The following is a 25912-nucleotide window of genomic DNA, read 5'->3' as shown; positions in this document are numbered from 1 at the left end:
TGTGTGTACTGATAAATTCTTGGTGCAATTCTTGGTTCATTGGTGTTGGTAATACAACTAGTACATGATGAAATACAGTATAAAGATAAAATTGCTTTGAGAACTGTGGAATGAAGGGCTGGATTCTGAATTGATACAGGAAAAGAAAACTGACGTCCATATACTGTGATTTGTGCATATTAGGACTATAAATCATTGAGGTTTTATTGGCTTCTCTCTTCTCCCCTTGCCTCAAGGCTGAGTTAAGAGAGATCCTGTCTCACTGAGGTTTCCTTTGTCTCTGGCACCACCTTGTTGCCTCAGTGAGTCATTACTAGTAGGCTCTTAAGCCTTACAAAGGAGACCAATAGGACCAGAGAAGTCAGTGGGATTTTTTTCTTTATACCACTTTGGTATATAACAAATGTGAAAGACTGCTTATTTCACTGGGGTACTTGCTAGAATTCAGTAAACTGCACATAAATCATAAAGTTTTCATGTATTTCCACACCTTTAATTACTGCTTTAACTTTCTCATTTCATTTTTGCTATTAACTGTTTAAGATGCTTTACTCCATTTTTCTCTGTTCTCCATCCTGAAATTGCCACTGCCTTTGTTTCTATACCTCTTTCTCTATTATCAACTTTGATATGTGATACATGCTCTTCACTAATGTTGTGTGTCAAGAAATTAAATCTTTTGATTTAATTTTGTACTGTACCTTTCACATTCTTTCAAGTATTAAATATTTTTAAAGCTTAAATTTCTACTAATGCATTCCATTTAATGGGCCTGATTCTTACTTGTTAACAGTTAACATAATTCCTCACTCATTTTCCACCTTTCTTCCCCAGAATTACTTTGAACCATTAAAGTACAGTGAGGAGGTAGTGTCAAAAATAAAAGTGACTTCTGAAGTTTGGTTGGTTTTATTAGAAATTTTATGTCCTATGAGCTAGTTTTTCACAGTTTTCCTCCTGTAAATTGTGTAAAAAATAAATGTACACTTTAGCAGGTCTTAGGGATTAATGCTTTGGAATAACAACTGTAGAATTTAGGAATAATTTATGTAGTTTGACTCTTCTGTTCCCTTTCCTCAAGTTTCCCAAATGGACACATTCTTTACATCACTTAATGGAATCAAAGCTTTTAGATCCTGTACTCTTGAAAGTCATGCTAGTGGAAGGATTGATAATAGTCTGTAGGTTACTGTAGGGAAAGTTTCCAGGTGGAACAGTTACCCCACTGCTTTTCTTTCAAAGAGGATAGCTCCTCATTATGCCTGAGAACATGGCCATGTATGCTTTCAGATGGCCTGGTTCTGACCTAGGCTTTGCCAAGTGCAAACAACGTGGGATGTACTGGGTGGTCCTTGCACGTGCACAGATCTGTGCGGTGCCTTTCTGGAGCTAAAGGGACAATTTGTCAAGGGGCACCTGATCTGACCTAGGTAGACTACTCTGCTTTAACAAAACAAATTTCCCTCTCATCCCTATAGGGAAATCACCATGAGTTCAATTAAAGTATGTGAATTCTGTGCAGTGGTTTTAGTAGTAGAAGTAGAATATGGCTATTATTTAGATTTTAGTGCCCTTTCTCGCAAAACTAATTAGAATAATTAGCTACATTTCTGTTTCATTTCAGCTTTCTGACTTTTTCTTCTTTTCTTTTTTTCCTTTTCCTGTTCACGCTGGGAAAACTTTCTCTTGCTGTCTTACTCTGTCGCCTCCAAGGAAAATCCCACCCAAACGGTAAAAGTCTAAACGTGTAGATGTCTTGATAATGCTGTCTTTTACTGTTTCGTGTGTTCCGTCAGTGAAACGAGGAGAAATATTTCAGAGGGTTATTTTAGGGGTTAGAGTAATTGTAAAAGGTGTGTTTGGTTCAGAAAACTGCATCTGTGTTTAGCTGGGCCTCAGCTGCTGCCCTTCTGCATTGCCCCCGTGCCTTTGTAGCTGGTGTGAAGCGAGGCTCTGTGTGCAGCCTGGCGCTCACCGCTGTGTCTGTCCCTGGCGCAGCCCCCCACGGAAGCACATCGTGGACACCTACACGGAGTTCTACCACACGCCCACGCACAGCGACGCCAGCAAGAAGCGGCTGATCGAGGACACCGAGGACTGGCACCCGCGCACCGGCACCACCCAGAGCCGCTCCTTCCGCATCCTCGCCCAGATCACCGGCACGGATCACAGTGAGTGCCCCGGGGCGCCTGGAGCAGTGGGCCATTCCCCTGCACACACTGCGTTTTTAAAGCTGGGGCTCAGGGGAGAGAGAGAAAGGGAAATATTATTCTAAAATATTTCCCTCTAAATGTTACTCTGAAATAGATAATAAAGTTAAACCCTTCCATTACTAAGTAGTTCGGGCTATATGCATTGCTGGACATTATTCTGGATTGAGCTGAATTCATTCAGCTAACATTCTAGATAAATCCTAAATTTCCATTTCTACTCCCAAAGATTTTGAAAGATTCATATTTGTTACTTCTTTTCCCCCTGTATCACCAAAATGGCTACATTCATGAGCAAATTTAGAGCTTCAGAAAAATCAGGTGTTTTCTGGCATGTGGGAAGTCTTTGTCTGTCATGCAAAAGTATGTGATTTGCAATGATGTAACCAATCAGAAACATAAATCCATAGCTCCTCAGTTTATTCCCGGGTTATGTTTCCACCCTCTACTTATGCTATGGTGTGATTACATATATTGGTGGAGTGGAACGGGTGATGTGGTGAAGGTCATTCCCAGTCATATGATTTTATGCTAAAACTTCAATTTCATGTTATGCTGTCAGCCATAAGTAACTGGCTGAGATTTGTGTTTTTGTGTGAAGGCCACCAGAAGTGCTGTCAGGGGCTTTGAGCTCTCATTCTTCAGCTTTTTTGAGCTCGAGCTGCAATAATGAAGGCATTGAAGAAATTGGCCTCCTCTCCAGGGGGAGATTTGATTAAATCAGCTATTTCTAGAAGCCAGTGATAACATTTCCCAAAGCAAGGGTTATTGTCCGTTTGTGATAAATATTCTGACTTTGGACTTGATTGTTCTGTGGTCCTGTGTTCAGTTCCCTTCATCAGTCCTTGTATGGGCAGAGTATGGGGCCTGAACATCAAATAGCATGTTATCCAGTAAAGATGAATTTATCATGTTGACAAATGCTGTAAGAAAATTACTGCAACTAGATTTGCCAGCCTTAAAATCAGGACTGGGAATTTTGCATTATCCCTTGTGCAGACCTCTAGAACCTTGGTGGGAAATAGCCTGGCTGCAAACAGACGCTTGGATTATCACCTGATATCAACCCACTGGATGTTCATCCAAAAGAAATACCTCTTAACTTCCATTCAACTTCACCTTCTCAAATCACCGTTCTCAATGCCAGCATGGGGAGTGGGCCAGGGGGAAGGACAGAGATCAGCAGAGCCACTTTTCAGCAGTCCTACTAGCAAAGGGGCTCTTGAAGTTCATGGACATAACTCCTGTCCATTGGGGCGGATTTAGAATCTAAGAATCCTAACGAGCCTTGCTGCTCGTTAATTTGCTGCTATAGTGAATGCATTGGCACAGCAGAGAATGTCAGTTTTGTGGTATAGTGTCTCTAGTGCCCTAGAAAATAAAAATTTCTGTTTCATTTCAGTGAAAGAACCAGAAAATGAAGCTGGGAAGAAGACTAAGTGAGTTTACATTTTTATTACTTTAATATATTGCATGTTTTAATTCTTAACTTGTAATGTTTGGTGCACTTGTGTGACATCTGGGTGTTTTTAAAATGTTCCTCCCCTTTTTGCCTTTTACTTCAGCATGTCAAAATCAAGATCTTTTTCTCCATAGACAAACCTTTGTAAACACTGTTGGTGCAGTCCAGTAGTAATGTTTGTGCAGGAGTTTGTGTAGAGATTTTCTGTAAACTTGAACCGGTTTGGTTGCCTGTACGAGGTCAGCTTGTGTTTTCCTTTTGCAAGTCTCATCGTGCATTTTTGATTTTGAGTGTGGATCTGATTGCAAGACATAGCTGGGAGGTATTGCTGTTCTGGCTGCAAGTGAGGGTCAGCTGTCTCCTTGCTTTGGGATAAGCAGTGTTCAAAAGGAGCACCAACCTTTGGCTAAATCTAATGGTTCTTGAAGTCAGTGAGACTTTCTTTACTGGCTTTGACTAACACTGGATCCAGCTTTTTGACAGAGAGGAAGATAATGTGATAGTGCATGGAGTTTGCATGCTCACTTGTGAAACTGCTTAAGACAAACTTTCTTTCTTTCTTATTTTTCTTCTATCACTTCTTTCCACAGGGAAAAGGTTCCCATCCACGTCCTTAGCCCTAAATATACAAAATTACGTGACTGGCACCATGAAGTCTCAGCACGTGTTCTTAATGTCCAGTGATTTTACCCAAGTTGCAAAAGCAAAATAAAAACACTTTCTTCCTTTCTCCTTTTCCATCTGCTTTGCAAAAAAAAAAAAAAAAAAAGAAAAAAAAAGAAAAAAAAATGAAAAAAGAAAACATGTTTCAGTAGCCTTTCTGCGAGAGAAATTCTAGCCTTTTCTATACTTTTCTAACACTTTCCTACTGATGTGTAAAAAATGAGATGAAATGTTTTTGTGCTAATCATTAGTTGACAAAAAAATATATATTTAAAACTTAACAACTTGGGTGGCTGAATCTCCCAGTGTGGGGGAGGAGATGGCTGTTTCAGTTCTTTTTTCTGACTGAAAGAAGTCATTTGCATTGCTGAGTTTGAGTTACTGTAGGCTGTTAGAAAGCAGAAAATTTTGATCAAATGAATAAGAAATTGTGTTACCTTGATTCTGGGGCTGGGGGAAGAAGATGAAGAGGGGATTGTATGCACCTATTTCAAATAATTGTATTTACCAGGAAAAATTGTCTTGGATTTCATTAGATTTTCAGCAGGTCAGTTTCAGAGTGGTTGTAAATGTTTTACAAAGTGCAGCAAGAAGACAGACTGCTTTTAAGCAAAGAAAAGAAAAATTAAAAAAATATTTTCCAATGTTTTGAATTGAAGTGAAAGCTCAATATAAAGATTCTGCTGCTTAGACTAGTAATATGTTCATGTTTTGGAAAACTTAAAAAACAATAATTGAGCAGAATGTTGCTGTGTAAGAGCTTCAACACATCTTCTAGCAGGGACAAGATTAGACAGTAGTATTTATTTATTTACAGAGTGAAGCTTATGGGCTTTCTTGTGTTTATGAAAGCTTCACAGCCCTGTGGTTCTCATGTAAAATAATGTATTATAGTAGCTACACATCCATTAATTTATGCATTTTGAAGCTTGGAGAGTATTTTAATAAAAGTTGCTTTTATCTTAGCTCTGTCTGTTTTTCTTTTGAGTCTCTTGGACTCCTTGAATATTCTTCTCTTGCATGGGGCTGACATTTCATGGCACCTTCACAGCCTGTAGAGAGAGAAACAATTAAATCCCTGATGCATAGTAGAAACATTCTGAATTGTTTAAAACTATCCCAGTATTTTACTTCCTGGCCGTCTTAAAAATGGGGTACGTGTTTGTGTTTTTGAAATTGACATGAGGTTTGCAGGAATCAATAAAATGGTTGACCCTTGGGGGAGTAAGAATTATATGAAGTAAAGCTCGCTGTCAACTTTTGCAGTGCTTGTTGAACCAGATAACATTTGAGACCTCAAACAAAGGTGATTGTGAAGCACATGTGAAAGCCCAGTTTCTCCCAACTGCTCAGTGAGAACCATTGCAATTGGTTTGGGTTTCTGAGCTGACCTACATGCTCCTCTGATGGAATTGGTCCTGTGAACAGATGCTTCTACAGAAGACTTGGCAGGGTTGTTTCTCTTTCCTTGCAAAATGTCAGAATTTGAGAGGACCTTTGGAACCATTTTAAGTTTGATTTTCCTTTTCAGATGGTTTATGCTGCTATACAGTACAGCAGTAGCTTATGGTATTTGTCATTTTATCTTTAGGAAAAGACAAACAGAAAATGGAGACTTCAGGTAATAGATAAGTTATCTAGCACTAACAGTCACCAATGTGGATGCCTAACACTGCACAGATTTGCCCTGGTAATGATAGCCCAAGGGATGTCACCTCTTACACACTTTTTAGGTTAACTCCTTAGGGACAGTAAGGGAAAACATTCACTTCAATAATTTCACAAAAGAGTGTTTGGATGAGAAATGCCAATCAGTTTAATTTCCATGCCCATCCATCACGTAACATGGCAGTGAGTACTGTGTTACTAAACCCAAGTGTTTTACTGAGTGCACATACACCACAATATAATAATTTGATTATTGAGTACTGCACATTAAACTGGGAATGTGAAGTAGTGTATTTAAATTGTTCTGCTGGGCTTATATAATTTCTTCATGAACAGAACGAAATGTGAGCATTTCAGAGACCATCAATGCAATGAAAACTGTGAAATGTTGGAAAGGTTATCACTTAGATTCTCTGTAAATGTTTCTTTTTAAGGGCAAAATGGTTTGACCTTCAGGTATTTTTATGTTCTGGAGATGTCCCTAGGTAATGAGAATATTTTCATATTGTTATTAAACTTACCATTATGTTTCTCTATCTTACCAGCTCTTATCCTTTTGAAGGGTGAGTTGTTGTAGTGAGAAAAAGAATAAATGCTCTCTAAATAATCAAAATAATAGAAGCCTCTGTTTTGAGTAAACATAGTCATAGAGTCTGTCTTTCAAGGATATGAAAGTAGTTTGAGAGAGACAGCCAAATTATTAGTTTTCTATAAATTCATTGTGAAAACACCACTATTTCCAGAAGTGGTTTATGAATGCATGAAATTAATTTCATTTATTGCTTGAAAGATGTCATCTCTTCTCCCAATATCCCCACTGCACAGATCTTATTGGCATTCAATTTTGGATGTTTTCTTACTGTTCTCAAAAATGGATCACTTTTTCATTTGTATCTGACAAACATGCCCTGTTTCATGTCTGATTCCCAGCATATGTCTGATCTTTGAAAACATAGTAGGAGTGTTTTTATATAAATGAATGAGCTTTAGAGATCTCCTAGAAATATCAATGTGGTAATGAAATGGAAACTTCTCTTTCATCAGCAATCTTCAGTAAAATATCCCAATTTATTAATATTCAGCTTTTCTGGCAGGCATTGTCCAAAACAGATGTTCTGTGTGGTTTTTACTATTGTTTATTTCTAAACTGTAACCCAGTAGGGATTTTTGTTTGGATGAAATAAATTTTTCTCTGCAGCAGCTGGAAAGATAGGATATAGAAAGAGAAGGCCCTCACTGAAATGTATAGATTGCAGCTTTTAAATCAGTTACTTAAAACTTAGGCAGTGTCTAGCCTTAGTATAAAGTTTATGTGGTTTAGATTATTTCTATTTCTGCAGTACCCTATTTCCAAGGTGTTTGTTTTAAATGTTCATTTTTAACCATCTCCTTTTGAGCAACCAGCTCTGGATTTGGTTTTAGCCTTAAATTGTAAAGTCAGTTCATTGTCCTGAGTGATGATTTTCCAGATTTGTAGTTTAGTTGATCCACAGTGACTGGAAAATATTTGTCCTACTCTCAGTCAGTCTTGAAACTATCTGTCATAAAGTCATGTATTTACTTTTCTCTCCCCTATGTCATAAAAATATGTAAAGCCTACCTGCAGATCTACCTGATGGAGCAGGAAGCCAGGATACCTGTATTAATATTGATAAAAAATCCATAGTTACCCTGACTTTGGAGATGCCACCTGCACCAGAATTTCCATCCACACCTTTACCACCTTTGAGGTCTGCTCCCTGGTCATTTTTAAATCTGTTCAATAATTTTCAGCACTTAAGGGTCCCTATTCTAATAAGATACTTAATTCTGCATACTAACATAAGAAAAAAAAAGGCAGGAATGCCTGCCCCTGTGGCTAATTTAGTCTGCTCAAAATGCATTGTTGTGTTTGCTCTCTACCTTGTAGTTTACTTTTTTTGTGTGTTTTACAGTCTGGCAGGTGCTTTTCTTCAAGTAGTTCTTTAAGAGAACATTTTTTAGTTTTTTTTTTTTTGCTATAACAACTGAATCACAGCAAGGATATGAAAAATACTGAGAAATACATAGTATAATGTTCACAAAACTAACCCCACCAAGAAGTTGTAGCAAAAAGCATACAAAGCTTTGGTGTGAATGCCACTAGCACTTGTGTCACTTTCAGTATTTTCTAAAGTTGTTTTCTATCATAAAATATAATCCCAAATTAATGTGTTCCATCTTTGTAAATGTCCAATACTACTTGGCCTTCTGAGTTTTAAAGCAGCAAGGACATTCTCAGCCTTCACTGGAAGTGTGATACTCCTTAAGTGTGTTTTGCATCATTTTTTACCTCTGTTTTATTTTACTATAGATTTCATGGTCTTTCTGGAGGTTTTTTGGGGTTTGGGTTCTTTTTTTCTTCTCAGTTTGCTAACACTTTCACACACATTGTTTCCTCTTCTGCATACTATTTTAATGTGGATTAAAAATCTCTTTCTCTGTGTGTCTTCACTTGGGTGTTTTTTACTGTGAATGGAGTGAAAACAGTGCTAGACCAGAACCTGCAGCTGCTCTTTTGCTGATAGCAGATTCCTGCCCTGGCAGTGTCCCCTCTCCCAGACTTTCTGAACATATTGCTGCTCCTGCAAGGTAAATCATTCACAGGGGTTTTGATTCAGTTTACACTCTGTCCTCTTCTAGCCTGGGTTTGTCTGCCTTGCAGGAGAGAGGGTTGTTTGTCATTCACTTAAAATAAACTTCATTAAGCCGCTGTGACTAGGGCTTTTCCTGGAAATGGTAGGAGGGGGAAGGAGAAAAATTAGATAAAAATGAGGAAATTAATGAACAGTCTTGTGGATACTAATTAAAATAAGATGCAATATTTAGTGTGTGTATGCTGTCAGTGGGTGTCCACCATATAACTTGGAGTAACTTTTTAATGGTCTCAACAAGTCAAAAGTGAACATGGATTTAGAAATATAAAAGTAATTTTCTAAAATGTGGATTATTTAATTTATAGCACAGTGTTGTGCTGTGATGCAATCACAGAAGGCTAGGATATGATCTGGCAAATTTCCTGTCACTGGCCCTGGATAGTTTTACTGGCACTTACCTTGTGAATTGCTGGTGCTTTGGAGGTAATTTGTGAGTACTAGACAGGAACAGTAATTTTAGGTAGAAGAGAGCAACAGTACTTTGGAGGGTGATTGATTGTTACTGTTACTGAAGGTCAATAACATTTTCTCATGGTTTATCTTACCTTGTGCCAGAGTTTTTGAGTTCCAGGTAGCATGCACAAGCACAAAGTCATAACATGAAACAAAGCTGTTCCTGTAAAAATGAGAATTAAATGAACAGTGCCTGGTCCTGCCAGGCCTTAGACATTCATGGAATACACTGTTGCCTACACCTGTATGGGCTTTCTGCTGTTGGAAAACTAATAATAAGACTTGGAACTGACCAGTTTTAAACCTTTAAAGTAGTGTTCTCAGCTAATTGAGAGAAGAGGAAGTCTGACATCCAAATAGAAGTCTATTATGTTGTCTTTTGAGGACATTTTTGTTGTGTGGGAGAAGCAGGTATGTTCATGAGCTAACATGAGCTTAGGATGGGATGGAGGCTGATGGGCTGGTGGGATCTTTCATGGTGATTGAGCCAATACAGTAAAGAAGATTTGGTTGTGATGTTTTCAGCAGCAAATTCTCTTAGATCAACAAAGATGAAAAATACACAAAGAAGATATATGACAAGATGCCTGGTGATTTTATTTTTTAAGCAGAAAACCTGGGATGAAAAAGGCAGTTGAAAAAAAGTACTGCTTCAGTAATTGATTTTCATGTCTACCAGTGAAACTTCAGTATGATTACACCTACTTGCCCCATCCATGGATGTGTGCAAGGCCAGGTTGGATGGAGCTCTGGGCAAAGTCTAGTGAAAGCTGTCCCTGCCCACAGCAGGAGGGTTGGAAGTAGCTGACCTTTAAGGTCCCTTCCAATCCAGACTATTTTATGATTCTGCTGAGCTGTAGATGCCTTGCAGATACCACTGCAGCTACTGTGTTCTGAGTACCAAGGAGTCTTGTCTAAATCCTAGCTCTGCCTTTGAATCCAGGCAAAAGAAATTTAAATCTAATCTTACTCAAGACCTATATCTCTAAATGTTGTTGTTTGGCAAAATTAACCTAACAAGAGAGTAGCTTTAAAATGCGAAATCTGAAAAGCAGCTATGTTCCAACTATTGGTTCAGGATGAGATCCTAAGTATTTTTATAAATAAAAAGGTAGATGGTAAGAATTTTCTGCTCAGGAAGGGCAGAAATTGGAGCAGCTTCTGCAGAGCTGTCAAGGGAGGGTGTAGCATTGAGTGTGGGAAGGAGAAAAATTTGATGATGGTTATTTGATGCAGATGTGTAGTCTGGATTGTCCCCTGAACTGAGAGGTCATCAGTGTAGCAGTTACAGTCGATATTTATATGTTGTTACTGAGCAGATGCTGCTGCTTTAATAATGCTCTTTTGAGTGGAAAATACAGCAAATCTGGTTTTCAAATCCCTTTTTTAGTAAAATGGCAGCTATTGGAAAGCTGTATGGAGCAATTCATGAGTGCCATGTCAGGCTTTTAGTAAAGCAAAATTGGGCCATCCAAGGGTGAGTAGACTTGCTGTTGCTACTGAAGCCTTGAATTTGTTGTCAAGGACTTGCCTCTATTTTCCGAATGGGCTCCATCTTTTCTTGGCTGAAGCTCTGTAAATTTTATCAGCCACTACTTAACCACCAAGAAGGAGAAAGCTTGCTGTGAAATGTATGGAGGATCTGGATTTGATTTCTAGATTAAAGTTAAGTGAGCTGCTTATAAGGTAGACCTCATAATGCTTTTTTATTGTAGGTTTAGTTCTTTATTGAAAGTCTTAAATTGTTGTATGTCTATATAACCAACTACTGTAAGTTATAGTGTATTATTTATTACTCTATTTCATGTATGTGATGTCCTCCTGTAAGTTTAACAGTAAAATAACAGTAAAATACTTAAGAGCAATGACAGCCTTTCCAGAAAGTTCCAAAAAGTCATCTCAAGAAGTAATCCTGGCAGCATTAGACCATGTAAACCACAGAATCTGGCACTTCCAGAGAAAGTATATAACTAATATTAAACAGATGTAATGCCAGCAGGTCTTTAGATTGTATTTTATAGACATGCCTTTTACAGTCATGCAGATCTACTTTTATATTTTCTTTCAATGGAATTATTCCTGATATAAATACAAAGGCTTAGTAATAAGTAATAATCGGTATTAGTCCTGATTTTTGTTGTGCACTTTCTCATAAGGAGACAGCCAGGAATATTCTCTGCAGAAATTGTAGTTTGGGAGAAGAGGAGGTCTCAGGCTGACTGTACTAAAACTGTCAAGAGTTTTTATGGTTGTTTCGGTGTGATGACAAGCAAGAGGAATCAAAATACAGGGCAGAAATATTGCTCTCTTGTGGTGAATCTACTTGTCCTTCTTCTTTCTATTATTATATAGAATTTTTGTTTGAGAACCTTTTGGAAGTCTTAGGCAAGTGCACACCTCATCAGCCCTTCAGTTGTTCAGGTTTTAAATTCCAGCAGCCAAGTAGCCTCTGTGTCTGAAGTGTCTTCTCCTGACACTAGGTAGTTTCTTGCATACTGATTGTGCTCTTGTTCAAGTTTATTATCTTTTAAGTAACTACCCAAATAGTTTGGGTTTGTGGTTAAACAAGTGCTCAAGCTTTAGCTGTAAAAATGCCTCCAAAAATTGTTTTACTCATGGTGTGATTCCCAGGGCATGAATATTTGGTTCCTACAGAATATGCAAGAATTACAGATGCAAGAAAACCAGCTAGAAAGAGTTGGCCATTGCTATTATGTATTTTTAATCAAATGAGAAGTTTCTTCTCTGTATATTGTCTCATTATAATTACTCATGAAATTAACACCAACTAGGAAGATAACGGTGCCTGCTCCAGATGCAGCAAGCTCTCTGCTGGCGGACGAAGCACCTGCTGTCCCCAAGATGTGTGCAGTGGCCACACAGACCACCGAGTTCCCCCTGCCTGCTCACCCAGCTGGGGGGCTGCCTTCTCCAGCCCTGCCTGTGGGAACAGCCCTCGGGCTGCCTCCTGCCCCTGCCAGGTACATCTGAGCCAGCTGTGTGAGAAAGGTGCAGTCAGAAACTGCAGTTTTACGCACATTGAATCACAGAGTTTGATTTGATTTGCAAGGGACCTTAAGGATCATTTAATTCAAATGCTCCTGTCATGGGCAGGGATGCCTCCCACTAGACTAGATTGCTTGGGGCCCCATCCAATCTGGAGGTGAACATTTCCAGGGTTGGGGTGTCCACAGCTTCTCTGGTCAATGTTTTCCAGTGCCTCACCATCCTCATGGTAAAGAATTCCTTCCTAATAGCTAGTCTAAGTATCTCTTTAGGTTTAAAGTCATACAGTTTCACCTGATTCTTTTTTTGATGATGATGCTGTCCAGATGGAGCAGCTCAAGGGTTTCCTGACCCTCATAGTTCTGTAGCAATTTATATAGTAATTAGAAATTCAAGTAGCTTTTAGGCAAAACTTCTAAAGATAATTTAAAAATTAAAGTAGCCTTTTGATCAAGGAGGAAAAGCAGTCATGGGTAGGAGATTGAGTTGGGTTCTGTTGGCAGAAGTTGGTTACACGAGGAGAATATAGTCACCCTTGCTACAAAATGTTTGTTTTTAAATTATCCAGTAGCCCAAAGTTTTTGGAGGAGAATACAAGCTTTAACTTGTGTAATCATGGGACAACATCCAGAATATAAGTATTTACCAATAGGGAGAAAAGGTGTTTCCCTCAGTAATGAACACTACAGGATACCTGAAAAAAACATACCCGTTTGATTTATTTGTTTATGGGTAAGGATAGCTTTAGGAAAAAAAAATTAAATTAACTCCTGACCTTTAGTTAGTATTGCCAGAGGTGTAATAAGTGCTTGATTAATGACTTCTCTTCTCTTGCTGCTTTTGGGCAGGCATGAAGCATCTCTGCCTACTTGTGAAACAAATTCTTTCAATAAAATCTCAAGCTTTCAGTCTAAATCATCTGTAAGTCATACAAGGTAAATATTTTAAGGTATATCTACAGCAGGCTTCTAGGTGTAAGCAAGGTATTCAGGCACTGGTTTTGCATTTAAATCTGGGTAATGGTATATTGTTCTGTAGGTATTTAGAGTGCTCTGTTCGTCTTTCTAGTTATTTAAAAAAATATACAGCAATTCCATGGATAATCTTGAAATTTTAAAATAAGAACCCAAGTTAGAGGTTAGAAATTATTCGACTTATTTAGGACCCTTGGATTTTCACTTTTTGTTTTTTTCTGTTCAAATGCATTTCCACCTGGAAAATAAGTAGACCAAAATAAAAGGGGGTTACACACTGAATTTTGTAAGGGTGGGCCTGCAGAAATTATATCACTAAATATTCCAGTTTTCTATGTTTACTGTTTATTATGAAAAAGAAGACAAGGTGAATAATCTTCATGGCTAATTCTGTCCGCACCATGGAGACTTAAATGGATCCATGTGGAGAGTTCTGGGCCCTGGCTCTGTGGGAATGACCCAGGCATGTGAGGCAGTCTGTGATGAGGAATTTAAAGGCTGACAGGTGCTAAATGCTCACTTGATGAGGGAATACTTTTATTTGTGGATGAATTCAAAATTGCTGTTCTCTATATTAGTATTCAAGTCACTCACACATTGCCTGATGTCTCTGTGAGCTGGAAACTTCCATAACTCTCCAGTGGTTAATGTGGTCTGGTGTTGTACTGTATCTCTGTCAATCTTTCCTATTTTCTCTGTTTTCTCCTGCATTGGCTCAAAGCTTCTGTGCTGCAAAAGTAACACTGGAAGATCCTTCGGGAAATCTGCCGATCCTTGGACCCTCTCCTCCTCCAGCTCTTTCTCCTTTCGAGCAGAGATCAAAAATTAAGAGCATGGCTGCTGCTGCAGTGTCTGCTGCTATTGCTGCCCGGGCCAGGTAGACATCAACTTCAAAAGGAATGTTTTATAGGTTTGGTTTAAGGGGGTTCCAGTTCACACAAGAATAATTGGTCCCTGGCAGGGTTGTGAAATCAATAGGCTGTGTCACAATACTGGGCAAGTCATTAGAATATGTCCAAAGCTGCCATGCCCTATTTATAGCTTAGCTGCTCTGAACTTGGTGAGTAATTCCACCATTCTGTTCCTCATGATACCTGTTTTACAGTTCAGTTAGTAAATTAACTGTAAATAACATTTGTGTTACGTGAGTGACAAAGAATAATCTGTAACTTTGAGGAACTTTTTGATGCTTGAAAACAATAGCTTGCTGAGTTCCATCTAAATCTTTACTGCATTGCTTTTTATGAAGGCTTGCTTAGAGCAAACATTATGACAAGTTTTTCGATCATCCATTCATATCGGTAAAATACTTTTAATTAGGCAATAATACCCATATTTTGGTATTTCTAAATTAGATAGATGCTCTAAGATGCTAATAAATTATGTGCTTTAGAAAGCATAAACAAAATCAGAAAACTAAAAAAGATGAAAACATTTTCTCATTTTTTAAAATTTTACTTTATTAATGGTAAAAATATACAAAGAACACACTTCTCACACCTTAGTGGGTTTTCTTATGCCTCCCCTGAATTGTGCAGCCTCCACTTTGTGGGCTGCCTGTTTAGACACAATTCCTGCATCGGTTTTCCTGGATTAATTTTCTCCAGATATGCTTTTCATAAGGGCTTTTGGGTTGCCTGTGGTCCAGTCCTCCCGAACTTCATGTGGTCACCTCCTTTGTTTGTGGGGTCTTTTTACGCACCTGCTAGACTGCACGAGCCTAGTGCCTACCGCTCGCTGCTGGATGCGCTGCTCATCACGCCTGTCGCAAAGCCTGCCCTGCCGGCCAGCGCGCCCTCCAGGAAGTCCACAGGTGCTCTGGAGTTGCCAGAGAGCAAGAGGTATTGTCTAGGTGTGGTGTGTGGTTGGCACTTAGGGCTCACAGGGAGCTGGCTACTCCTTCAGAGCACATTTCTGTTTTCTGCATGCTTGTGCCTGTCCTGGTCTTTGACATGAGGTTACCAGCTCCAAACCCTGCTGCTTTCATCTCTGTGCACCCTGGACCTGCTGATGGTGTTTGTGCAAGTCCACCATACTAAAGCAGAGGTTTCCTTTCCTCACTGGCTTCAAGTGCCCTCTAAATGCATGGTGATGCTTGTGTTGTATCAGGAGCCTCTGAGAGAGGCAGTATCACCCTACAGAGGCAGCCAGAGAAGAACAAGAGATCCTGGCTTGAAACTTCTGTGTGGGTGAATTATTTGCCACAGTTCCTTGAGCAACTGAGCGTCACGTTAGTTTATTTTTTTAAAGCTCACTTTGAATGTATGAAATCGAATAACTGGCATGCAGGCCAGCAAGTGACTGTTTTAAAAATTATTTGCTGTCTAGGCTCTTTGTTCCAGTGCTGATTCTGTTCAGTGCACAGGACTGTTTGTTCTCCTTTCCTGACCACAGCAATGTTAGTGCTTGCTTCAGCGGAAAGCTCATTTTATGACTTCAGCTGCACAGGCAGGAGTCTGCTTGGTTATTTTACAGGGCAGCATGTATTAAATTGTGCTAAGGAAGAAATAATCTGTGCATTTTCTTGTACCTATTTATATTTTCACAAGAGTTGGACCTTTCTACAGATAACACCCAACTATAAGTAGAGCTGAGATCCACTTGATGTAGGAACTCGTGTTGAGTAACAAGTATTAGTTCTTTTTCTTCTCTTTCATGGCTTCCAAGGTGACCTCAGTCTCTAGAGAAGATTAAAGTAGCCCTAACCTCAGCGAGGGGAAATAGTAGTTTATAAGACACAAAACTAACTTTATTTGTATCAAAATTTCTAACTTGTAGCGTATCCACTTAAAAAAGATTTAAAAAGGAGCATTGACAGAATTGTGGTGATATAATACAACTTAAAATACCAATTTTATTTTTGCCACTGAGTGATTACTAGAAAACCGTTTATGTACACATTGAAAGAGAAAACCTCTTGAGGAGTTCTGATACCTGTCTGTGCGCTACAGGTGAAGCCCAGGCTATGTCATCAGCAAGACTCTATCCTTTAGCTGTGGTGTTTGTTTGGTGATACTTTAGTACAGTGAAAACAAATTCTCTGACTTCTCTTTTCTTTTTTCCTTCACTCACTAATGTGCATTGTTTATGGCAAGTGAAAATAGGTTATTACATTAATGGAAACTTTCTCCTTCCTGAATCTGTAACTGGCTTTCTGTTTGTCCATTGTTTTCTCACTGTATGGGGGAAGCTCTCCTGGTGTTGAAGATTTATTTTTGGAGATGCATTCGGTGTTGGGATTCCCAGAGTGTCTCCATTCAGTTGCTGTCCCTTACAAGTACATGGGGCTGTGTGTTGGAAAAGGCAGGAAACAATGGAGAACTGGTTTCATTCTTCCACAGCTGAGGTCCAGTTTTGGAGGAGCTTAATCTGTTTTTCTCTTCCATCTGACAGAGCTGGAGAGAGATGTGCCAGGGAGTCAGAAGGTACACTGGGAGTACAGAGACCATATAAGCCTGTCCAAAAGACTATTTCAGTATTGGATATATATCAAGATTGAGGTTGAACGGCTTGAAATAAACATACATGGATTTTTAGGGGGTTTTAAAGGTAACCTTTAAACTTGTGAAAAGTGAATTTTCTCTTAAGCTGTTGTAGTAGCCAGGTTATCCTCGTTGTTCAGGTTGCTGCTACAAGGCTGTGGCATAAGGTGCTAAAGGAAGATGGTCATTTCCAGGCTGTTAGGGACATCCCAAACAGGATATGACCTAAAATCTGGGACATGTGATATAGCAGTACATTTAGTCTGAGAACACTCTGCATAAAACTGCATTTTAAAAAGGATTTTTGCAGGAATAGCCAGTGTTGTCCTGAAGACAGCACAGAACAAATGAAGGTAATGATTTCTGGTTTCCATATTAACATCCCTAGTCCTGAACTGCTGCACTGGTAAGGAAGGAGAGGTTACCAGTAGATGGAGCTGAAGAAATGAAACTTTGTGCTGTCTTGTCCTGTTGAATAAAGGACCACAGCCTTTGCTGTATGGCTTGAGAAACATGTAGGAAAAGAAGATAAATGTTGTGTCAGCAACTACATATTGTTACTGAATTTCAGCAAAGATTAAGCAAAATTATGTCAGGAAAAAAATAATAGATTTGAGAGAAATGTACCCATTGAGTGTGAAACTCGGTATTATAATGTCTTTGCATTAAAATCCATCTAGTGACATACTGTGATATATAAATGAATGTAATGCTGAAAAGTTGTTTTAAATGGCAGCTCACTTCATTCCACAATAAAATAGTTGATAAGAAAGGAGAGCTGAAATCTTATGTCCCATAACTAAAGGGACAAGTATACAATAGAATGCAGTACACTAACTGGTTCAGATAGAACGAGGTCTGTTTGGCCTAACTAAGAAAGCCAAGTAATAAACTGCTTTGGAGTTCTCTGACTCTTTTATATCTTTCATACCTTCAGTGAAAAGGTAATGCATCTATTTTACCAAGGTAGCTTAGGCTTCTTTGCATTATCTCTGGGGACAGACTCAGGAAGGTTATAGCTATAACAAAAGCAGGGTGTTGATTCTCTTCTGCAGTAAGATTCCTCCAGATATATTTCTCTTTATCCCTCTCACTTCACTGTCTCTGCTCCAAAAAGCTGGCTGTCTTAAACTGTTCTGTACTGGGTTGCTGCCAGAGTGCTTGACCTTTTTCTGGCTTTGTAATTGCCCTGAAGTGGTGGTGAGCATCCACACGTTTTCTTCCCCACCAGACTCCTCTGTAATGGGATATTTTGGGGGTGTGTAACAGCTATGCAGTCTTGCACTAAGCTGAGTTTTTCATCCTAATGGCAACAGGGATGGCCTTGAGTTTATGGGGCTTGCATGTTTTCTAACAAACGACACATGCAGCACAGGAAATGATGTATTTAATGTCTTGCATGACCAAGAATTAGAGCTCTGCCTTAAAATTAAATCTCAAGGCAGAAACACTGGGCAATTTTGGGAAACACTAGCAAGAATGGGTGTTGACAGCCCTTTTGTTTTTGGCATGGCTTTTTGTTTATCTTCCTGATACTTTGCTACATTCAATTCCTTTAAAAATGGTAATCTCACCTTGTGAGATGAGCCCTGATGTTAACTCTGAGAGAATATATACTCTGAAAGGTGATTTGAGTTATTTCTGTGTATAGAGCACTGCTTACAGAGGGGTTACATACTCCCTCCCTGTAATTTGATACAGAAATACCTCCACCCAGATGATTTGCTCTGCTCTTTCTTTCTATTACTTTATTTTCTTTACTTCTTTCTAGCAAGATAGTGGAGCACTGTTAGGTTAAGATGAAATATAAACACTGGGCTTGTAGTAGGGATAAGGTCAGCACTCAATGCTTCTTGGCTTCTGTTTCTCTATTGTTACACCAGAAAACCCTTGCAAAAAGCCATCTGTATTTCCCTTGTTCATGGAGTTTTCTTGTCATTCTCATACCTGCCTTTTTCTGGTTTCCTGTATATATTTTTTCAGCTATTGTGTATTTTGATACCAGACACAATGTAGCACGTGACTTGTTTGATAAACAAATGACATGCAGATCACAGAATTACTGGCTGTCTGGACAAAGATGTCCCTTAGATACTACCTGGCCTGTCCTGTCAGCAGATTTCCTCACACCACAGGGGACTTGTGCCCTACTTCCACAGTTGTTCTGGACAGCAGAGCAAGTTAGTTTAACAACCTACTTAAGCCATCATTTATAGCCACAGAACTATTGGTAAAATACTGATGTACTAGACTGAGCTCTGGCTCAACTACTTATTTTTACAGATGGATAGCCACTATCTTGGGCTTGCATGAGGAGAAGGTCCAGCCAAATCTCTTGAACCTGGTTGAGAAAGTCCAAGTGACTTGGCCCTTGTTATCACGTTAATACTCTTAGAAGTTACATGACAGCAAGCTCAATTGCTTTTCAGTTATTTAGTCGGTCCTCCTTTGGCTGATAATATCATCTCCATTATTAGCTTCTTTAAAGTTTGTGTGAAGAAATTCTGGACAGCATTGTATAGGAGTTGCTATGGAAGGATGGAGGGAGGTTTAGGCATCTGTAGCTCCAGACCATGTGTTTTTCTTCTCTCTTTGTTTGTTTTCTTGGGTTTTGGTTGGTTGGTTGGTTGGTTGGCTTTTTGGGGTGTTTTTGGTTTATTGGAGTTTTGTTTATTTTTGGTTTTGGTTGGTTGGTTTTTTGTGGGTTTGGGGTTTTTGAGGGAGGAAGAAGCATCAAAACCTCGAAATACACTCAAAAGGAGTTTCTAGTGCAAATTTCTTAAAATGCCTCTAAAATGCATTCAGCCTGGTCTCTGAAAAACCGGTGCTTATATCAAGTGTGACTTGGACCCACTTCCTCCATCATAGGAGGAAAAATTACTACTCGCTTTTTCTGGGTTTTTTTCCCCCCCAATTTCCACGGTGCTTTTGTTCACCAGGAGACTGGGTAAGTCTGAGGAGCCTTTTGTGAGCTCTGAATAAAGTTTGCACTGGCACTGGAGCCTTGTGTGTCCTCCTCAATTCTCCTGGCTGGTTCCCCAGGAATTTGTTTGTTTTCCATACACACACCTGATTTGATAAAATAAGACTGCACTGTGTGGTAGGAGCTGTTCTCCATGGAATTTCAGGTGTGTCTGTTAAATACAAGCTAGCATATGTAAAAAATAGAGAGGTGTCTTTGGCTTGCTTCTTTGCCAGACATTTTTCTTGGGCTGTTTTTGCAATCTGTTTCCCTTGCAACCCACTTCCAGAATTATTTTGATTAGTCTTCCCATAGCTTATTAATCTAAATTCTCATGGGTTTTCAGGACACAAGACTGAGTCTGACAGACTCATGTTTCACTATTCCTTGGTTCTTGCAGTGTTAAAACCCCTTGCCCAAAGGTTGACAGCAGAGTATTCACGGCTTGCAGGAAATGTTAGCTTGCAGGGATGAGCCTCGTGTTTGCATTAGTTTTTATCTTGGAAAACTTTGATTTTTGCTGTAAGTATTCATCAGGTGGAGAAGGAGGAGTTTAAGAGTTATGGAACATAGTGGAAATGTTAATGCTGGAGGCAGAAGGTAGGTGTGTCATTAATAATATACAAGTGTTCTGACATTAAAATGTTCTTGACCTGAAGCTGACCTGTGAGAGTGTGAGAGTCAGCTGGGAAGTCTGAGAAAATGTTCACACAGAGCTTGGTAAATACATTAGGTTTATCATCCTCCCTCAGCTTCCCAGTGACAACACTGAAAAGCAGGTGGGAACTCTCTTCTAAAATATATTTATTTTCTTAAATTTCAGTATATTTTTTTCTCTTCAAATCCTATATTTTCTAGATGGTGAAACTTGGGTCATCATTGTACAATATCTTAGTGAGTTGTAAAATACTAGTGGGGCAAATTGTGGGCATTGTACAGCCACTTGTAGAAAATAAGTGTGCTTCTGGAAAGATCCATGACTGTATTTGTAAAGCTGGATAACAATAACTAGAGTTTGAGTGTTTCTCAGTGTGGAAAAACATGGAGTAAAGTATTGAGGAGTTAACTTTGCAGCATGAATTTCAAGTTCAGTTTAAAAGGTTGAACCTCTTATGAGGGAGACATTGCTGAGGGTGCAATGCATCTTTGAAAATGAGACATAGATAAATCTTTCTGTAGAGAACATTGCATGTGCACTCACAGCCACCTGATTGGAGGCTGTAATTCCAGAGAAATGGTGCATTATTTCATTTAGGCAGCCATGGGTGGGCACTGTCACACAGTGGAGACTTGCCAAGCTGCAGTAGCAGTCTGCCGGTAAACTTAACAGGCTGAGCTAGTGGCTTGAGTTTATACAATTTTTGCTTTGAAGAATCAGAGATGCAATACAAAGGGTGTCCAAGACCTTTCAGAAGTTTTGCCCTGAGGCCAGTAACATCCTCTCTGTCAGAGTGATGGCTTCAGGCTTGTCCCTTGAGAAGATTCTTCCTTGAGGCTCCTGGCACAAAAAACTTCCAGAGGTGATAAAAAACATCAGAAGTAGCTTATACCTGGGTCTATAATTGTCTTTTAGTTTGGGATCATTAGGGTTTCACCTTATTTCTGAATGAAAGCCTGAGTGTCTCCAACATTCTGTTGCTTCAGGAACTGCCATGCCACGTCATTCATGAGCCTTATCATTTGACCACAAAAATGGCAACCGTGGAGTTTCCAATCAGCATTGCAATGCGCCTTGTGGGCTTCCCTCAAGATGCTTCCTTGCCATCTTCTCCCTGGAGGGAACCATTTCTGCTTGTCTGAAATCCTTTTTTGCTTGTTGAGTAGCCTCTGCTTGTAAAAGATAGCTGCTGAGTCAGCAGGATTTTTTTATTTCTGACTGCTGATTTGTATTATTTATGACTTATATATTCCAGGCAAAGGCAGTGAAGAGGTGCTAAACTTGAAAAGTTATTTGACAAGCAGTAATAAGCCTCTTGGATGGAGAAGGAGGAAACTTTCTTTTTTTAGCATCAACAGTGCTAACAAGGAATTCTTAAAGTTGCAGTGGGGCTCTGGCCTGGATTGGGTTTGATGGGTTACATGTCAAATATATTCAACAGTACAGAAGGATGTTTCTGTAACAATGAAATTGCAGACATGCACTTTTTTTCATTGTGGAAGCCAATCCTAAACTACCTTGTCATTTTCAACCACTGCTGCTACTTCACATCAGAGGGTGCTTACCTATTTTTTTTCTTTCAATCTGCATTAACACTTTTTTGCCCTGTATCTCCACTGCCTCAAAATCTGCCTGTAATAAAGACTTGGAACATGAGTCTCAAAGGAGTATAACGTGCACCTTCAATGCCTCCATTTGAGCTACACAAATGCCTTTAAATATCTTTTCAGCATTTGAAGATAATGGAATGCAAGGTCTCAGTTTGTGCTTCTCTGGGCACACTGCGCACAGTAAATCCACCAGTGCTGGTTACCAAAGCCTGCAATTGCCATAGTTGTTACTCATTAAACTGAGCATTCTGGTTTATTCTCCAAACTGGGAATGACTTTTTTTATCCCTTACCCTGGAAGAAGATTCTAAACACATGAATTATTACCCTGTAAATCTGGAGATGACAAAAAAAAAAATCAAGGTTATGAACCTTTGTTTTGGCCTCATGGTGTGTTCAAGTTGTTGCATGTCATACAGGCAAGGTAATACTGTGCATGTGCAACACTTGTAAAGTAAAAATAGCTCATGGATTTTTACTTTACAAACTTGGCACAATCTGTAATTCTGGGAATGACCCTGGTGAAAATACACATGGTGCACATGTGCTGAAAATTTGTTTTTCTTCAATAGAAGAAAGAATACAAGGCTTCTAGTGTGTTACCAGTGGGTTTCTAAATTGTGCAAAATATGTTTTTGGAATGGTATTTCATGTATGTATTTGGCTGTATTTCACAATGTTGTTAATTTCCTGGTTTTGATGTACATTTGTTTTGTAAATTATCTTCATAAGTAATTACTCCTCTACTTTGACTGTTTTAAATTATTTATTTTCAGCTGCCCAAAGGCAAGTGAGAAATGTAAAATGTTCTTGCTATCAGTGTAATTAGTGGCTGCTTGCACTCCATGTGGATTGTGATTGAGTTCAGTTTTTATCATGTGTGTTTTTAAAGAGCTAAAAGAGTTCTGCCAACCCTTAAAGTATAAAAGCAGCTGTAAAGTGCTCTAAAGAGGCAATATAAAATATCATGCATGTTGTTTAATGACCAAAGAAACTTACAACTCTTTTAAAATGAAAATTGTGAAGGGGTTTAGTTGACTCTGTTGACTTTTGGCAGACCTTACTCAAATGTCCAGTTCTTAGAAAGCAGCTTCAGGGTGTAACTGCCACAGCATTGTTGGTGATGACAGATAGTGGGTGCGGCATTGTTGCCCTGGGGTGAGGGAATGCCACTCCACATCTCCATTTCACAAGTTCTCCTGTTCTAGCAAGAGGCATTTATTTACTCTTCCCTGGTTTCTGAACAGTGATTCCCTGGAAGCTGCCCAGCCTGCCCCGGTGAGGAGCGTCCCTGCCTGCCAGGACAGCGTGGATGTGAGACCTGCTCCTGCCAACTCCTCACCTGCCCCAGCCCTCAAGCCTGTGGCACCCCTGGGTTCTGCCAAGGGCTGGCAGCCTCCAAGCCAAGCAGGTAACTCCCAGACAGGCTTTTCTTGCTCACCTAAAGGCCTTTGGGTGCCTCAGGAAAACAAACTTCACCTTGGGCGTAAAAACAACAGGCTTCCAATGGCTGTTTTGGGTTTTGAGAACAGGCCAGTTTGCTGGGAAAAGAGAAGAAAAACCAATTCAGCCATTTTAGTAAACCCTTTGTAAGTAGCCTCATAGATGCAATTAATTTCACAAACAAAATCAGTTGCCTCACACCTCTATTAAAGGCATTTATACCAACCAATTATATGTATATACACCCCACAGTTTCATCTTGGTGCTTCCCATGTGACTGTAGATTCAAGCATATCCCATGCTATTCCACGTGGGAATATTGACATACGTCAATATTATCCATATACACGTGTTTTCCAAGTGATCTTGTCAGAAGTACTAGTTAGTTTTAAAAAAGATAAAAAAGGTTGAAGCACCAGAATGTTTATGTATTTGACATCTGTAGGTTTTATTTGAGCAGGGTGCCAGATTATTACGTAGGTTTGGATTGCAGAGATGTGTGTAGAAGTTCTTACAAGGACAATTCACATAGCTTCTACCTTTGAATGAACTTTAGTGATTTCTAAACCTTTGAACCCATACTAGAATGTGTTATATCTGCAAAGCATTCTGTTTTCTTTATGAGCACTCCTATGTTATTAGATGATACAGTGTGTATGTGCAACTGTGTACTGAGGTTTTCATAGTATTACATCCGGTATTTACTTGGGGTAATTTTTTAAGCTGAATCAGTCTTTGGTGCTGAATTAAACTTGTGTAGTAATTTCAAAGGATCTGGGAAATCTGTATTATTAATTAGGCTTTAGATTCAGATTTTTCGTGCTAATGTGAGAGGAGTAGTCTTGATTCTCTTTCTGACAGGATCAATTATGCTAAATAGCTGTGTTTGTTTGGTTTTGTTCTATGTAAGGGTTTTCCTTCTTTTGAAGTATATCCAGTCCCAAAATGGAATCATAGAAGCCCTGGCATGAAAATAAAGAAAAAAAAATACAGTGTTAAATGCTTCATGTTTTATAATGGCTTTGGCACTTCTGATTGAATGCTGTGGTTGGTAGCAAGTTGTTGTATTTTGGTTGGGCTGTGCAGTTCTGTAGGAAGCCTCAAGATGGCAATGCATTGTCATTGCTGTACTTTCCTGGCAAATAGTGACTCTGCTAATGAGGGCAAGGTAAAGACTTCTTAAAATTTACATCAGTTTCATTCCAGCATTGTTTTACTTCTCTGAGTTAGCTAGCATTAGAAGGGAAAAAAAACTCAAAATGAACAGGAGCAACAGAAGCCGCAAGACTTTTTAAAGTTACCTTTTTGGTAGCATGTGTGCTTAAGGCAAGCTTTTGTGGGCATGCCATAATCCTGCATTTTTCTAAGTGACTGTACTTCACAGTTGATATAACTTTGTCTCACCAAGTGATGAATTATTTAACTTGCATAGAAACCACCCATGATTTTGGAGTTTCTGTAGTACCACACTCATTTTTAGTATGTTGGTTGGTGTTGCACTGCTACATCCTACTAGCGTGCTCCAGTATTAATAGGAGTCAAATGTTCAACATAGCCTTTTTTTTTAAGATGTTTATGAACAAGAGAGTTTTAAAGAGATTTCTGAAAGTACACTTGATTCTGTAGTGGTCTGGAAATCTATGCCTATGCTCTTGCATAATGTGAATTTTTTTTTTTTTTTATTCATCAGAGATACCGAGTAGGCAAGTGAGAGGGAAAGCCAGGTGGAAAATTTTTGATTGTTATGTTCCAGAACAGCGCAAAGAAAACTTAGAAACTTCATACTGGTAGAGAAGCTGGTGGGAAGAAGCAATCATGAGGATGTCAGCTTTGTGCTGTCTTGATGAAGTGTTCTGAGATGCACTGCTTAAGTTCCAAAGAAGCAAAGCTGTAACCTCTCCCAGAAAATATTGGGGGAGCCAGAAATAAAAGCTATAGGAGAAAGAGGCATTGAAGACTCAGAGTTCCCTAAAACTGGAAAGTACAGGGAAGATAATGCAGCCGTGTGAACAGCAACTGCCCAGGAATTAAGAGGGTGGGATGAGTACGATGTCCCAGATGCCAGAGGAGCTTCAGTTCACATTTGCACCTTAGGAACACAGAGAGTAGCCAACTGCCATGGGAAGCCAGTCTGTGCTTGTCCCCTGTAGGTGCAACAGCAGTCAGACAGCTAAAACTGTTTCAATAATTGAGTGTTTTGATACAATTAGTCAGATGTTGAAAAAAAAGAAAGACTAAGTGTTTCAGAGAATGCTTGGACTTCAGTTCTGCGGTTTCTTTGCAGTCTGTGAGCATAAAGTTTTCCTTAAAGTAAAATTTCCAGTGCTCCCCAGGCCAAACAAAATTTGGCTTCATAGGCCATAAGCCGAAAAAAATTTTAGACTAAAAAAGTCCTTTGATTTCATAGCTGAAGTCTACCTTGGGAAATAATTAGAGGGAAGATACAATCTTATGTCAATGTACAGTGGTATGCTATTAGTAGCAGAAATGTATTGGGAGCACAGTTTTGTGGCTCTGATACCACTCACCCTTCTAATGAATATTATTTCTAACACCAAGTTGTTTCCAAAGCAAAACAGGCATGTCATAGGGTTTTGTTTGTGCCTGGGGAAGCTGTAAGATGCTGATTGATGATGTGGCATGAAGA

At 39.2% G+C, this 25912-nt stretch overlaps 1 protein-coding gene across 10 annotated transcripts in view; it reads left to right on the top strand.

Moving 5' to 3' along the window:
* Nucleotides 1-25912, top strand: part of PDLIM5 (PDZ and LIM domain 5) — a 142484-nt gene that overhangs the window by 93796 nt on the left and 22776 nt on the right. For 6 of the 10 annotated variants that reach the window (XM_058804166.1, XM_058804163.1, XM_058804172.1 and 3 more), the window contains 4 exons: nt 1714-1731; nt 1999-2171; nt 3613-3649; nt 23070-23233. In XM_058804166.1, the coding sequence (XP_058660149.1) occupies nt 1714-1731; nt 1999-2171; nt 3613-3649; nt 23070-23233 (392 nt within the window). Of the gene's footprint in view, nt 1-1713; nt 1732-1998; nt 2172-3612; nt 3650-4262; nt 5301-5851; nt 7734-8502; nt 8614-11923; nt 12113-12985; nt 13073-13832; nt 13989-14820; nt 14953-23069; nt 23234-25912 lie in introns of those variants that run through there. The other 4 variants (XM_058804168.1, XM_058804171.1, XM_058804169.1 and 1 more) reach the window with 3 other exon arrangements.

The sequence above is a fragment of the Ammospiza caudacuta genome, chromosome 4 (assembly GCF_027887145.1).
Source record: "Ammospiza caudacuta isolate bAmmCau1 chromosome 4, bAmmCau1.pri, whole genome shotgun sequence".
Classification (NCBI taxonomy): domain Eukaryota; kingdom Metazoa; phylum Chordata; class Aves; order Passeriformes; family Passerellidae; genus Ammospiza; species Ammospiza caudacuta.
This window is presented reverse-complemented; position numbering and strand designations above follow the sequence as displayed.